The following is a 17,424-nucleotide window of genomic DNA, read 5'->3' as shown; positions in this document are numbered from 1 at the left end:
GGTATGGTTTTCAGCGTGGCATATTTTCTCTCAAATGTCCACATTGATTGTTTTTTCTTCTTTCAATTTCTGTGAGGCAATTCATGTATGGTATTCTTCAAGCTTGGTCAGGACTAAATAGCCTTATCTGAGCCTGCCTCGTGTACGGCGTGTCAGAGACGATTGTTTTCGGAGGACATCACAGGGAGATAGACAGATACTGCCGTATGCCGGCTCCTTGTCAATTCTCTGAGCGGCAGCATGTGCGTTCACTCTGTTATCAGGTGGGAGATTGATTTCTGTGTCCATCTCGTTTGCCCTTCCCTTTGTGTTTCAAAGCTCAATTTAGAAAGGCCTATGATGTATTGACGCACGCACCGTGAATTACCCTGCCGAAAGATGCACTCGCACAAAACGTCCTGCAGAAACGGATGGCTTCTGTCCTTTCATTTGCGACGGCGGGTTGTTGCCGTTCAGGGCACGTCCTCGTTGTGAGGCGGCGTGTGATGCCTCGCAGAGATGAGGCTCATGTTTGGCAGCCAAATGTCTGACTGCAGCAGCACTAACTAGATCAAGACGCACTAAAATAGGATGTCAATGGTGACTAATATGAAGAAACTATTTGCCTCGTGGCCACGCTTTTTTTTTGGGGGGGGGGGGGGGGGGGCTCTATTCGCCTTGCAAGCGCATTTATCACTCAGCAACACAATAAGCGAACAAACACCATCACTCCCTACAGCAGAAACCCGCCATCCCCCTACACACACACACACACACACACGCACACATTCTCCCTCCATAAACCTGGGCCTTTACTTCATTACCTCGACAGGCCGTTTGTAGGCCTGAATGCAGCACATCTAATTAAGAAACTTGCTTAATTAAAAAAGAGGCAATAAGCCTTTAATGGTGACGGAAAATAACGACCATGTCACTGAGGGACACAATAATGACCAAATGAAATACTTGTGCTCGTACTTAGACGATCCTCGACTGCCGGCCGCCTCGACTGCAGCCGGACCTGCAAAACCCTCAGCCGGCCGCCATTGTTGTTTGGTCAGGAGGACAAATTAGATAGTTAGTGGCTGTAATAGATGTGGCAGTAAAAGCTACCATGGTCATATTAGCTCTGCTCCCTCACCCATCAAGAGCCGAGCAGAATATCGGCCACTAAAGGCCTTGAGGAGAGGAGGCACGTCTCCAGAATATAGAGGAGCATCCAGCTAAATGCCAATGGGCCACAGTCATTTATCTCCCCATAATGTTTCAGGACTATAATTATGCTCATTCCGTCTCTGTGATGTACAGATCGGAGAGTTCAGCGGCATCAGATGGTTGTAATATTGCAAAGTGTTGAGTTTTTGATGCTAATTGTCAAACGTTTGACCTTGTTCCGCTTCAAGCCGGGAACACACGTTTAAAATCCTGTGAAAAAGACTCGCGTGTTTAACGAGTGATGTTTGGAGATTACAGTTAGTTCAGACTTCAGTCTCAAACAGTCTAAAACATCACATGCATATTATTTACTAAACTAAAATGTTTGCTAGATTCACAACTGATATAAGGCTGCATGATATCACACTGTACATACTGTGTACTCTCCTGTTCTTTGCACATACCAGCGCAGATTCTCCATGATCATGAATGTTATCCGATTTTTTTTGAAGTGGGGTATCTTCTCACTTCACGTTGCAAGGTTGGATCAACCTCATCACGGTCAAATACAGCGATTCTGCTGTGCTCGATACGTAATAAGACAATCTACAATACATTCAAGGATCATCAACACAAGAAAAACAAGACAACAATAAAACAGTAGTGCTTTCCTGTAGTGCTTTATCTAAAATCTGCTATACATACACACAAATGTGGTAATAAAAGAGGTGAATGAAGAGAAATCTTGATTTATTTTGGTGGGTGTTTTTTGGGGAATGTGGATCTTTCGGATCAATTTGAGGAATGCTCATGGTTTACAATGCATCACATTTTACGGTACGTGTGTCATGCAGGGTGGGGCTCGCACTGGTCTGGTTTTTGTCATGACTAGGTCTTGGTTCAGGTGGTCCTGACGACTGGGTAGAAGTATAAAGTAACATACATTGGAAATACTCAAGTAAAGTACAAATATCTCAAAATTGTAATGAAATACAGTACTTGAGCACTTACTTACACTTACACCACTGTCAGTTACAGAAAGAAGGGAAATGTAAAAATGCAAAGTTCATCGCTCATCTTTTTCACACATAGCCAGAGAGTTATTTGGTGTATTGTCCCTTTAATAAGGAGAGCCATCATAACTTGTGAGAATGCCATAACTTTTGCTGTGTGCAACGTGGGATATAAATACCAGCAGCCTGGCTTGTGAATGCATGTAAATACCTTCATGAATGCTAATGGCACATTTACAATGTAAAGCAGCGCGTTCAAGAGGGTGAAGGAGCGCGAACGTAATGCGTTTGCTACATAACAGATGGTTGCATCCGGCTGTAAATTTCCTCACACAAGGCCAGCAACTCTGCCATGATGTGACCCTGCCGGTGAGCAGAAGAGTGAGGAGGATGAAGTCAAGGATGAGCGTGCTCCTCGCTCAGTTTAGGCCGAGCTGTGATTGGTGGGCTCCAGTTGAGCGGCATTGTTGGTTGCCGCAGTGAAGCGATAATCAACGTGTGTCTATCAGCGTGAGGGGGGAGCATTTCTGAGGCCCAGTGGGGGTGGAAAGAGTTGTAAAGAGCAGCGGTCAGGGATAGTGTTCAGTGTGAAATGGCAGCAAAGGTCATGAGCTTTCATGCATGGGAAACAAGTCACAGTGACTTTTTGATGATGAAAGTCGACACAGCTTCCCGCGTCATGATTGCCGACATGAAAGAAGAAAAGAATTCACCTCGTTATTCGCTGTGAAACAGAACACACTCTTCAGTCACACAAGGCGCCGTTTCTTATTTCATCCGAAGCCGCCACTGCAGAACCGCCACTTTATCGTGTTTCACTGTTTCCGAATTGATTCAATGGACTACAATGAGATGAGACACTTTTATTCCCGCAGGACAGGACAAAAGCTCTCCAGAGTGGAATCACTGACTCGAGCTTCAACAGAAGAAAAGGGGGGGGGGGGGGGGGGGGGGTTCCTCATGCGTCTGGGTTTCTTTCCCCTGCTCAAGTAAAAATGGCTTGTCATTATTAAATCACATCAGATTGTGTTTCTATCTGGAGTTCTGGAAGAGTTTATTGAGAATTTGAAGTAGAGGTTTCGACTCATTTATAATGACTTTGCCTTCAGTTTTACTTGTTGGTCTCACAGCTGGAAAAGCACCCAAGTAACTTTCATGTGAAAGTCTTACTTAATATCAAAAAATCTTAAAAATCCATGTAGGTCTGACCCAGTAAAATTTCCATAACACTTTCAACTCAGCACAAGTCTGAATTTATTCATGTGGAAGCTGCAGCATCTCGAGGTTGAATATGCACACAGACAGCTTAAGGGGACACACGGGTGAATAGGGTACAAAATATATATAATAGATATCATCATGAAACTTTTTTTTTATACGCCAATGAAGCATTATCTTATTAATTGCATACATTTCCAGGAGATAAATCTGACCACTGAATAAAGCCAGGTTAAAAAAATAAATAAAAATCAAAGGTTTTTACAGAAGGAATTTTGGATATCTGTGTGTATCACAATCAGAAAATACTATCAACCACTATTCAAATGATTTGCCATTTTCACCATGTTTACAGGAATAAAACGTTGTATGAATCTGACTGAATGATATATGAACGAACCCCTCTGTTAACACCTTCAGGATAGGAATGATGGCAGTTTGGTGTATGTGAGCGCTAATGAAGTGGAGATTTCATTAAGAAACTTCCCCAGTTGATTACCAACATTACGACATTTATTTGCAAATGAGGCATTATCTTATGCTAACATTTGGTTAGTAATTTTAAATAGCCCAACATCTCAAAATTGACCCGTGCATGAGAAACCATGTTTTTGCCTGTAGTGTCTCCACTTAAACAGACGAAGGTCGTCGAACGTCACATATTTGACGTCCGAAAAGAGCTTTGGTTTCGCTCATTCCTATTCCACACAGCAGCACCATGTGACCTGCCTCCTCTGTCCTCCTTCGTGATAAACAGAGAGTTTCAGTGTTTGAGCGTCTGATGAACGTGCGCACGGTGTAGCGTTAATGGGTTTGTGAGTGCTGTTTTAATTTCCCATGTGGAGGCCGGGGGAGCCCGTCCTCCTGACCCTGGCATGTGTCGGATAGCCCTTCCAGAGCTCAGCAGAGAAAAACGGCCTTATTAGCCCAGTTCATTAAAATCATTAATAGTCATGAAATGAGAGGCACCAGAGTCCAAAAGGCTTAATGCTCCATCCGTATTAATTAGACGCCCACAAATCTGAAGTGAGGGAAAGCGGGGCTGCTGCGGCACACACAAACACGCACACGCACACACACACGTTTAAGCAACCTGCCTACTGTGGCGTAACCTCCCCGCACCCCCTCCCCCATCCCCCCGACTGTCACCGCCGCTATACCCTCCTCTTACTACTCCCGATTAAATTCCGTTTTAATTAAAACTGATCACATTAAGAAACTGATGTGGTTAATTAACTGGACTCTGGTGGAAGTGGCTTCCTCTACATCTGACGGCTGCATTGTAAAACACTTCCCGTCGAAGGGAGCGGCGCTGCATGAAATACCGCCACCACCGGCACCCCCGCTGTCTTCAGCCCTCGCTCCCCTCCCCTCCCCCTCCCCACACAGTCCTCATTCCTCTTCAAATTCGCTGCAAAACTCAACCGTCTTAACGAGTCCGTGAGAGATCAAGACTCCAAAATCTCCGAACCGGATTACTCCACGCGCTTCAATTTCTCTTAAAACTCACTATGGCTCTTTAGTAACGTCTAGTGGCAGCTACAGGAAACATGGTTGTAAAACGCGTGCTCTTCTGCACAAACCTATTTTTTTCACTAACTTCTATGTTTGTTCCTCGTTGCGCTGATATTCAAACTGACTTATCCCAAGCGAACTACTGACTTTAAAAATAAAACAGGTTGTTTATTCGCCAAACTAATAAAATCCCAAATGTGCGTCAGTGTTGCAGTAAGATTTTAGCAAATGTGAAACAAGTGCAAATCATTCAGTGAGTAGTTCAGCAGCCTGGGAATGTGGAGCTTTCCCAGCAACTACACAGAGCCTGTATGTTGTGTATACGGGACCTGGCTCCGTGAAGTACAGCGTGTTTTCTACTTGTTTAGAAAGTTTAAATTCTCTGGAAACCTTGCAATGATCTACAGTAGATGTCAATGATATATTACGGTGCTCGTAAAATACTGCTCATTGTTCCTTTAATGAGACAGAACAAGGCTAATCCCTTGATTGATATCTTAGATTCTTTATGGGACTCAAAAATAGTAAATAAATAAATACATTTTCTTTCCAGTGTTGGCTTAAAACATTTCTGCTTCCTTTTATTGGTCTTTTATAGACGCTTTTTATTTTTCATGCTCCATCCTTTTCACCTTCGACACACTCCTCTTCTTCTCTCTTTCCTCTCCTCTCTCCTTATTTTCCTCCCTGTCCTTCCTTCTCTTTGTTCGTCTCCCCCACCCGCCCACCCCCTCGTCGCTGCTTCCATGTCTTCCTCGCCGGCCTCCGACCACACGGCGCTCTTGCTAGCCGTTAGAAGTTATAGTTTGTGGCTGGTGAGCTGACAGCGCTACAGCAGAGGGCGAGATAAGGCTGCGACCTCTCTGGCCGCAGAGGATGAGATGAATACATTTACTCCCTGTGTGATGGGAGGCCGGGTTGAGGGGGCGGGGAGGTCCCTAGGTGCCTGCCCCCCCAACTAAATCTGCTGTGTAACAAGGACTTCAGACCCCGAGGAAGGGAGAGGTGGATGGAAGGGGTAGGAGGATGGAGGAGGCAGGGAGGGGTTGGGGGTTGGGGTGTGTGTGTGTGTGTGTGTGTGTGTGTGTGTGTATCGTCTTGTCTTTTCCCCAAGGCCTGATATTGGATGATGTCCCAAAATCAAGGCCTCCTGCCACGAGTCCACGATTCATCACCCTGAACAGAAAGTGTGTGTGTGTGTGTGTGTGTGTGTGTGTGTGTGTGTGTGTGTGTGTAGGTGTGTGTGAGTGAATGAGTGTGCGGCACAGTACAATGTATGTGTGTGCATGCCGATGTCCTGATGTCTTTTACAGTCTGTCTACATCTCGTTTGCATTTCTCTGTTTTCAGCTCACACATTTTAAAGTCTTCATTATTTGTCATTTTTAAGACTTATAAACTAGAACACTGAAAAGAAAAACACTTGAAGGAAAAAGATGTGATCTTCACTTTTGTAACTTGTCAATTTTTCATATAATTTCCTGGATGTGAAGACGAGAGTAAACTGATTGACAGGAAGCAGAGTAAAATGTAAAACAAAACAGTCGAGTCGGAGTTTTAAACAATTACATTACATTTTTTCCATTAATAACAAACTGCATATACTTTTTTTTATTGTTTTAAATGCATACCAGATGTGCTTCACTGTTCATTTTATCGCCCAGTTAAAGTAGTAAAGAGACTTGAAACTTGCTTGAGATACAGTCGAGAAACCGTCACATCCACAGTGATCAGGGAGGTGCATTCAATGACACTCTGATGTCAAAGCATTAAAAGTCAGCTGCCAAACGGGTTGCACTTATGATCTATGTTTGTGGAACAACGAAACCAAGAAGACTAACTTTTTAATCCAATTCATCACATTTTAAATTGTGTTTAAACTCGCTTTGTTATTTATATCCATGCACTTGAATGTCTCAATGCTGGCATGTGTAAGTTACATAGTCTTTGTGAAGCACTTTGGTGCAAACATGTTCCATTCATTTGAGAACCTTTTCTTTCTTTTTTTTACTTTATGAACCATAAAAAAGATTAAGCGAATAGTTCGGCCAAATCTTTTCGTTCCAATTTTTCTTTTGATTCTTCTAACTTTTAGAGGCACGAAGAGGCCTGAAGTTTTTCACAAGAAACAAGTACAATTCAAAGAAAAGTCTCTTCTCTTCTTCTTTAAATCATCGAGAACCCCTCAGGTTCATCTTGTGACCCTTCGGAGGGGTCCCTTCCTCCAGGTTAGAAACTTGCTTGAACATGAAGTTTACATTCAATTCTGTGGTAATGCCGTTTAAGTGCTGATTGATTTTGAAAAGAGATTGTTTTTAGATCAGATGAAAATGAATTAAAAATCTTGAAAACAAAATTCTAATTCCTTAAACACAGCAGCGTGCTTTGCCAAACGTTAAGTTGTACATGCACTAGAACATGCAGAACCGCAGGTACAGGATTTTGTGTTTGTTTTTGTACGAGTGCGTGTGATTGTGTTTCTCCTTTGAATTGAGTGTGTGTCCACCAAGGGCATCGTTTATCCAGCAGCCCAGAGGCAAAAACAACCTGCTGCCAGTATTGATGGTTCGTCCTGCAGCACCTGTGTGGATTGGGTTCAGAGGTCACCAGTCACAGGCAATCAGGAGTAAATGGAGCCTGTGTAACACTAGACAAACGGCTAAGAGCTTCAGAACAAAGCCAAGGCTGCCGCCCTGTGTGTGTTGCTGTATATGTGTGTATTACTGCAATACTCAGCCTCCCTTATTTAACCCAGCCTTTAGCTGCTGTAACAGGATTAATTCTTGTTTATTTCCTAGCTTCTAACCTTCATGATGATCCCTTTATCCTGACTTCTCCTCCTGGCTGCAAACCTCACCAAAAAATGCCCATCTTCTTTTTTTATTTTTAACTAAATAAAACGACTGCCGGGTGAGCCACTCAGCAGCCAAAACACATCTCCAATCCTTTTATCCCTTTAGTGAGGTTTAACACTCTCAGATCCTACAGTCGGCCTCGTCCCCTGTTTATCCGCAGACTAATCCAACACTGTTGTATTGTCTTATTGACTCTCTGAGCCTGAACGCCAAGAATCATAGCAAGTTGTGGGAAGCGCCACGAAGGCAAGCCGGCGAATTACGCATCTCTGAGCGGGACGAGTGAGGGAGGGGGCCTTGCTCGGGGAGGAATACGCAAATCAAAGAGGTATTAAAACGCACCGATCCGTCGTGCCTTAACTCACTCTTACATCATCATAAAACATCATCCAATTTACCAGCACTGTCAGAGAGGAACCATAACACATTTGCATAATGCAGCGTCTTCACTATGCTAATTCACCCTCAACTCAGCCATAGACTCTGACTCTTTTTTTTGTGTTTAGACTTATTCTACCTCTCTATAGTGTGTGCGTGAGTGCATTACGCTGGAGCACGTCGATGACTGTGAAAGATTATGGAGGTAAATGAGGCTCTCCAAAGCCCTCCAAGCTCTCCATGCAGCGGTTCAGCGATACCGCGGGGTATCTCTGGAAGAGCAATAGAAACACATTACTGACGCAATCACATTGCCACTGAGGGGTGTAAGTTACCGGGGAAGTGGATGGAGCACACGGGGGGGGGATCGGTGGTGGAGGTGAGGCTCAGTGCCTCTCTACAATTTTCTTTGACACGTGTGATCTCTTTTTAATTTTCCAGCTGTGAGAAATATGGAAGGTGACTTGATTAAATTCTGCCTCGGCTGGATGCTGATGCAAAGCAGCGCACACTGACCGGCTGTGAACCCACGTCTGGTGCATTTGTAAGTTGAAGTGTGTCAAAGGGAGAAAAGCTCCTTCAGACCCTCTGACACTGTTTTATGTCATCAATCTGTGACGTTTGGTGACGAGCAGGAGACTTGTAGCCATCCTAGCGTAATGGCTCCTGTCCGTCACTTTGGTCCAGACTGAAATATCTCAACAGCTACTGCAGAGACATTTTCCCCAGAGGACTCTAACTGACTTTGGTGATCTCAAGACTTTTCCTCTAGTGGGACCAAGAGGTTGCACTTTTGTCGTTTTGAGTGAAATGTTTTTAACAACTATTTGACGGATTGTCATGATTCACCAATTCCCTTTCCCTTCAGGATGAATTGTAATAACTTTAATGATTATCTGGCTTTCCCTCTAAAGAACCTTACACACTCAGGGGCGTTATTTTTTGTGGCTATTAATTTGCATGTCAATTCATTTTTTTAACTTCATTGTTTCATGGTCTCCTCGAAGACAGCAAACTATATTATATATATTATAACAATGTCAAAGACAGCACCGATCAGAGCCACTAGACATATACACTGTGTAGCCTAATTGTTTACCAGAGAGAACTTAAACTCACTTGGAGGATTTTGCTAAAAGGAAACTTAATAAAATAGCTTACAGTACAACAATTTACCTTTGATAGACTGCCAGACGCTGCACTGTGTCAATTGTATCCTGGTAGTTGATCCTCAACATGTGGAAAATCTACAAATAGCAAATGTTAGCATGTTAACACCTTAAACGATAATTATTAGCATGTTAGCGTTGTCATTGTGATTCAAGTTCATGTTAGCATACTGACGTTAGCATTTAGCTTCACATATGGAATAGTGACGAGGAAACGTTCCGATCTTTTATACACACGGGCAAGGTTTCTCCTCACAGCAAACCAACATTCTCAACGCTTCTCAAGGTTTTTCATTTTCTCATTTGCATCTGTCGTTAAAAAATGTTGGATGTGCCCTGACAGGTGAAAACCTGATGGTGTGACGTGAACGAGCCAGCTCCATTCTTGAAGACAGATGTCCCTTCCAGTATCGGTCGGTAACATTGCATTACTACTCAAATCAGCGAAAACTGAAGTGGAATTGTTCATCTTTCTGTTCATTGGTTACAAAATCCAAGAGCTTTTATCAAAGCAAATATTTCGCCAGTACTCTGCAGTACAAACCACCACAGATTTTAAATCATATTAAATGCAGCCAAGCCCATAGAATCATGTTGGACGATTCCTCGGCTCTTGATTTACGTCCAATGACAATTTTTATTGGGAATACTGGAGGTAGCGAGGCAGAAACTACTGTAAGGGTTCGGAGGTCAGGGGATTGAATAGATTATATGTAATGTGAATGGTGTCACAAGTAGCGACAAACCCAGAGACAATTATGAATTAGCAGATCCCCATACGGACTTAAAATGTCTTTCAGGTCATTGTTTGGTTTTTAACTGCCCCAAAGAACGGTTTTGGTTCAGTCTCACCGCTCTCATCAGGCTGGTTTACAGCAGCATCAGGCAGCTGCTTTCAGTGACAAGGCTCTGATAAATTTACTGTACTGAGCATTAAACTGCCCACTGATGAACATAGTGGAGCCTTCACCAGCTTAAGAACCAGATGGTTGTTGAATATTGGACTTACATTCATCAGGTGGACACAAACACAACTCAAAATGAATGTTTATGTATCTGCTGGATGTATAAATAACAAGTTCACCATATAAAGTTTATAAGGTGACCCTGTCATATATTTGGTATTGAAAACTTAAAGAATTTGAAATAAAGTTCTGTGGATCGGTACAAGGTTTGTCTACCTTATCTGGGTTTGCAGAGACTGACCCCTGGTGGGTCAAGGAGGCTGTTTAAATCAACCACACAGTTTTGGGATGTTCAACAACAGAGTGATCTCAGATTTGACAAAAATTGGTCGGATCTCAGCAGGCCGATCACTTCAACCTTTAATCCCAAGTGGTCACCACTGTTATCAAAACTCGTGTTAATGAAATGTCCTTTAAGCTGCAGTAACAACGACTAAAGAAACACGTGACTGCATAAAAAAGCCCCAACTTTTCTCTAGAGATACCAAACACATTATACATATTTTTCCAATATAAGGTATCTTTTCCAGTACTTGATCTATTTTATTCTATGTTCTGTGACAATGAGGATTATTAGAACGCATAACAGCACACCGTGAGAACAAGTGGAGGTGCTTCATCAGGACGTTAATGTTAGTAATGTTAAAGTTTCCCCTTAAATGTCTCTGACAAGTGGTCTTCTTGCACCAGCTATTGATTGAATGATCTTTAACAGTGAGGCCTCTGAACTGAATCGGTCTTCGTGTTTCTTCAAGGATTGTAGTGCCATCTGCTGGAATATAAGGTTCATTACAGAAGCGGCAGACGAAGTTACTTTAAAGGACCACACCAGGGATATTTTATGTTTGCCTTCCTTGTTACAAATGTTTGCATTACTGCCAACTACTTTTAGAGCGTGCCGTATTGTTTCCATCCTTTGCGCAGCCATTGATTTCCATTTATTCCATTATTTGTCCTCGTAGTGGATTGAAACTAAAAGATGTAAAAGGTGCAGTGCACATACAATAATGCACATACATTACCGTGCTATACGGTGTACAATTTATTTGACAATTGTCAGATAAATATGAAAGTATATATGATGTTGTAAAGGATGTTTTACTTTTAATTTTGCTTTTGTTTACATGTTATTGGAAGATGTATGGTAAATGTGTTATTTTTTAATGTTTCATAAATATCTGTGCCTTGTTGTAATCCAACATTTAATGGGTTAAATGTTTAGTATGACATGGACATAACAAATTCAAAACAATGGCCTTGGAAGATTTGGAGTCACATTAGAAATGAAAAAGGCATTAATGTATTATGTGGTGATTTTATTATACCTTATCAGCCACTGTGGTTCAGGTAAACACGGTATCACTGTATGAATCAAACACTGCATTACAAAAAAACAATATTTTACTAGAATACACATCTAATCCAAAAACTTGTTGGTAATGTTTCTGTTAAAGCTCTAAAGCTGTGGCACTATTACAAAGGAAACTTTAGTTGTCACACTTCATGGTTAATATGGTAAATATTTTTACTGGATTTCTACAAACTGGAGGCTGGAATGTGTCCAAAAGTATTTTCCACTGTATTCTTTTGTTTCACAGCACTACAGCTATCAAACTAAGTGCAAACAGATGCTAATAAAATAAGTGTGCACACCTTATCAAACAGTAATTATTTTAATTGTCGGATGAAAAGGATGAAGGAAAATGTACTATGGCAGTGGTCAGGAACACGCTCACATTATCGCCAACAGGATGGCAGTCCGAACAATAAAAAACATTGGAGAATGAGAAACAAGTGAGCAAGTAAATGAGGAAGGGACAGGTGTACAAGTCTGAGGGCATCTGGTGGATGGATGGGGTAAAGCGATGTCTGGAGAGTTCTTCGGAAATGCATGACGGGCCTGGGGGAAGTGGACACAGGGACCGAGGGTCTGATGATCCTCCTGATCCAGACTGCTGATTGAAAACATGCCTCCGCTTTGATTTCAGGTGCCACCTCAGATTTACAACCAGGCCTCTCTTCTTAGGAAATGACATGTACCTTTTGTTGCCATCTATGTTGGCTCTAACTTCGTGTGAGGCTGTGTGAGCAACAGGACCCGGGCCCTAGAACTTCAGAGGCCCCAAACCTCCAGCTTTACTGTGTGACAAAAGGTTAACTTTATTGGGGAATATACATGAGTGATAGCGACTTTAAAATGGACCCTGCTTCCTGACGTAATAAAGAGCTTACATTCAAAGAGTGTTTTGAGTTTCATAATCTCATTTACAAATTTACATTTACATGTTTGTATTATGGTGCATCTTTGCAAGGGTAGTTCCCAAGTCGTGGGTGCCCACAAAATAAATGACTGTGTTGTCTTTTTTTCACAGTTTGTGGGTTGGTAGGCACTCCAGATACCAAAATGTATGTGCACAAGCAAGTTTTTCATGACATGTTCCCCTTAAGACAGTTCTGCTCTTATACAGTATATGACATATTTCTAAATTGTCCATGTGTTCCAGCATATTAAAACATACATATGGGGAGTAACAGGGGTTAATGGAAGTTGTTTGCCAAGTAGCAGGTTAAACCAACCACAGTCAAAGCTGTGGTTATTTAGTTGTGTACTGAATCACTGTAGTACCCCTTTAATGTTAAAATATTGATTAAGTATCATATTTGTATTTTTACTGTTTGCAATCATTGTTACTGTTGTTATTTATAAAACGTTTTAGTTGTTAAAGACTTTGTAATAACAGTATTAGTTATTTATATTGGTTATATTTCGGTTTGTTATCGTTATTATTAGTGACGGTCGTTTCCCCTTTAATTTTTTTATTTTTTTATTTTTTTTTGGAAACGTCAACGTTGTTCTGTCCAGAGCTGTGAGGAGGGGAGGATGAGGGGAGGAGAGGGGGAGATAACTCAGTAAGACAAACATTCACAGGCAGCAGAAACTCCGCAGCGGACACGCATCTTTTCACCATGTAGAGGCAGACAGACACGCAGAACAACGCACTCAGCTTCATCTTCAAACTTGAAACCAGCATGTATCCTGAGCTGCTCTGACTGGAAACACCGACTGACGTATTCTCTGCAGAGATTTTTTTTTTTAAATGCAGGTAAGCTTGTCACCCAGCTTTAGTCTCCTAACACGGAGGTGAGCGATCTTCTTTCCTTTCTGCATTAATTATTCACGAGCGACCCTGCGCCAAGGTGTTTTTGCGGGAACGATGAACTTTGGTCTCGTGGCGTCAGATTACATTGTCAGTCATGATGTTTTGTTTCGTGGATGGATTGAAAGAGTGGATTCCAGCGGTTTGCATGCCACGCAGCAGACTGTAAACAAACAGAGCAGACGTGCGGCTGACTTTCAGCACCAAGGACAGAGCACCGGAGGCAGCTGCGTAGTTTGATACCAGAAGCTTCTCCCAATGACAACATACAGATTTACTGTTCCCTCTGTGACACGTGCTAATGTTAGTTTATCAACCGAGTGCATCGTCAGAGCTTCAGCTAAACTAAAATCAGAATCTATGCACCAGTTTTTTTCCTCTGTTTTACCAGACACCGTTAGTGGGTGTATTACTCTGTCCGACATAATTACACGTTGTCACTTGTCAGTACAAGAGAATAAGAATCACATCGTCAAAATGTCATATTTCAACAGAATAATTACTGGGTGTGAGGATGAGCTATTAAAGATGAGTCAGTCTTTTAATTTTGTGACCCAAATTGACCTCAAAGGGCTTCACAATCTGTGCAGCTTATAACATTTGTTATCCTTAGACACTTAAAAAAAAACTCAAGAAGAGCACCAGATGAATGATCTTTTTTCCAGGACAGACCGTCCAAATTAGGAAAAATTACAGTATGGAAATAGGGATGATAATATTACATGGATTGATGCACACATATATGACAAATACAGATCTAGGGAGACGTCAAACAGGTTCTGCATTTTTTACATCGACAGAAGTAGCTGCTCTCTTTCTTCTCCAGTAAGTAGGTCAGTCTTATCATGCAGAGAAAACATCAAATGGACAGTGTTTTAAAAAATCCTCACTTACCAGTAGCTGCCCAGATAGTTTTGGTTTTATGTATCTTGGTATTGTGATGTCTGTGACTGATATTTCTCAGTATGGTGGAAGTAAATGTATTTTGGTTTTGTGGCCTAAAAATCTAAAAACATTAATACAAAAAAATCTCTTTCCAGAATCAACTTTCTGCTTACTCTGGATAATCCACAGATTGCACCGCTAGGAGTCTTCATTCACAGTATGTCCAGTAATTATGTAAACACTGGAGGCAGAAAAGTGCTGAAACTTGTGCATACTCAGATGTTTATGAATTTAGTGCCATTTCTTTCCTGCTCTGACTGAAAATGCTGATATAATGTCTATGGATTTAACATAGACACATCAGCCTGGGACCAGCTAATCATTGAGTACCCAAAATATGAACAAAGTATGAATCTGAAAATTAGCATGATTTTTCTCTTAATACTAGACTTAGACACTGGGACTGTACTGAAAAATACAATTCTAACTGTTTGGAGGCAGTCGGCATCTAATATGTCCTAAATTAGCAGACTGGCTCTGACACTTCTGCAAGGTCTTTATTTTGTATCTGTGCTTACTTTCCCTATTGCCAAAACCTGTGTGGTATTTTTTATTTTATATTGCTAATCTATTTCTCTTCATTTTGCTTTAACTAAACCAAGTTTATTCCACTAATTGATTGATGGACTGTGACACTGTTTTACAGGAGCAGAAAATGGCAGCCGCAGACATCCTCTACTTCACTTTGTGGCTCACCTCAGTCTTCACCACTGGACTTAGCTGCCCGGAGCTCTGTACCTGCTCAGATAAATTCGGACGACATTCTGCTGAATGCTCCTACAAAGGCTTGGTGGAAGTCCCAGACGGTTTTCCTCCTAATGTGACGACTGTGAGTCTCTCCGCTAACATGATCACTTTGATACCAATGGGGAGCTTCGACAATGTCACTCGGATAACATCGCTGTGGATGGCCAACAATGAGATTGTCTCCATCGAAGAAGGGACCCTCACGCCTTTGGTTCATCTGCGTAACTTTGACATCAGCCACAATATGATTGTAGACTTTCCTTGGGAGGATCTGCAGAACCTCACGGGCCTGCAGCTGTTGAAGATGAACCATAACGAGATGGTCCACCTGCCGAAGGACGCCTTCTCCAACCTCAAAGACCTGAGGTCCCTCCGACTCAATAGTAACAAATTCATAACAATAACTGAAGGGACGTTTGACAGTTTGGTGTCTTTGTCTCACTTGCAGATTCATAAAAATCCTTTTGCATGCACCTGCTCCCTCGACTGGCTCAGAGACTGGATTTCAACAACTACTATCTCGGTCCCGGAGCAGAATCTGATCATCTGTGCAACTCCACGGAAACTGAGAGCGAAAGCAATCAGAAAATTACCTAAGTCAAAGTGCACAAGTACAAATGTGACGATACGAACTGAGCCAAATATTCACAACATGACTTTCTATAAAGGAAGCGAATTGGTCTTGACTTGTGAATTCACAGGAAACCCAAAGCCTCTGGTAATGTGGAATATTCGCAGCAAAAGCCAGGAGCAAGAGCTGGCTTTGTCTTTTACTGAGGATGACTTGGCAGAATCAAATGAGGACTCCTCACTGTCTTATAATCCCATCAAAGTCTTTAATAACGGGACTCTTATCATTTCACACCTCAGGAAGGAAGACGGAGGCAACTACAGCTGCTCGGCCACAAATGAGTTTGGAAGAGCAGAGGATTCAGTGTCAGTGGAGGTGGTGGCTTCAACTAAACCAACACGCACCAAACAAAAGGCCAAAACACCTACTTATACTAAAACACACCCATATATACAGCAAACAACACACAAAACATCTCTGTTGGACTCAGTGCATCTTCCTGATTTAAAGAGAAAAGACATGATGAAAATTGGACCCACTTTCCCGCCCGCTGCGGAGATCAAGTCTTCTGAGGAGGCAACAACTTATCCATCACGAGTTAGTACGTGTGGCTTGACGGCAAACACGAGATACATTTCTAGCCACGTCTTTAACGGGACTTTGGATGATATCAAGCAATACACATTTGACTTTGGTGTCATTGCATTAGCGGTGTCCGAAACAGAGGCAACTGTCCGGCTGAATCCTCTTCTCATACCCAGGCACAACAGCGCCAATCGGGCCGCCGACGCCGCCACATCTGATGAGAGCTCCAACATTGACAGTGAAGAGCGTAACAGCCTTTCAGACGTCTCTGAAATAGTCGATTCAAATGGCTTGTATCTGTGCATCACTGGCGACCGCAAACACTCAGCGGTGCAGTGGTCGAGGATCAAAGAGGGAGTCAACACGTATCTGTTCAGCGGTTTGCGCCCCAGCACTAACTACTCCCTGTGTCTGACCTACAGAGGGGAGGACTGCGAGGTCCAGGTGCTGTTCACCACCAGGAGGAGGGTACCTAATCTGTTTATCATCATCTCCGTCAGCATCTGCCTCCTGACCGTGTCCACTGTGCCTCTCCTCGGTGCAACGTGCTTCCACCTGGTGTACAAATACCGCAGCAAGACCTACAAGCTGATCCTGAAGGCCAAAGGCCAGTACCACATGGAGAGGAACCTCACCGCCAACTTTAACATCCGCGCACCTCACACCGAGTCCCGGAGGAAGATTAACGGAAGCCAGCTGGACGAGGAGGAGGGGGAGACGGAGAGCGGAGATGGAGATAAAGAGGCGGATACAGAAGAGAGTATCATGACTGAGTCCTTTTCTTTGTCTCAGTGCAGGGGGGATTTAGACAACTGTGAGGTCGGATCAGACAATAGTGATAGGTTACCTTTGGGAGCTGAAGCAGTGAATATTACAAGCAGCAACAAATATCCAAATCAGTAATTGTTGACATCGTTTGCTGTTTACTTTTTGCATGTGGGTAAAGGGTAAAACTATAGACTTCATGAAAGACGTAGACGTCGACACAGTGAAGTCACACTTTGGTTTGTGGACGACTGTTTTGAATCCAGACATATTGCTTTGTTCCACTTTTATCATACACTGACTTGCTTTACTTTCAGAGCTGCATCATTCAGTCACTAGACAGGCTACCATAGCACTAGCTAGGCTGTATCGATTGTCAGTCGATGTTTTCCAGACAAACGTTTCAA

General features: G+C 42.5%; 1 protein-coding gene across 1 annotated transcript; it reads left to right on the top strand.

Annotated features, from left to right (window-relative positions):
• The first annotated feature begins 14,974 nt into the window (after window positions 1-14,974).
• On the top strand, window positions 14,975-17,155 carry LOC142933754 (immunoglobulin superfamily containing leucine-rich repeat protein 2-like). Its single transcript, XM_076077969.1, has one exon. It carries the CDS (start codon window positions 15,005-15,007, stop codon window positions 17,153-17,155), a length of 2,151 nt encoding a protein of 716 aa, XP_075934084.1. The 5' UTR covers window positions 14,975-15,004.
• The last annotated feature ends 269 nt before the right edge of the window (window positions 17,156-17,424 follow it).

The sequence above is a fragment of the Anarhichas minor genome, unplaced genomic scaffold (genome assembly GCF_050575085.1).
Source record: "Anarhichas minor isolate MPS153535 unplaced genomic scaffold, ASM5057508v1 ptg000062l, whole genome shotgun sequence".
NCBI classification, from domain to species: domain Eukaryota; kingdom Metazoa; phylum Chordata; class Actinopteri; order Perciformes; family Anarhichadidae; genus Anarhichas; species Anarhichas minor.
The sequence above is the reverse complement of the archived record's forward strand: the minus strand, read 5'-3'. Positions and strand labels throughout refer to the sequence as shown.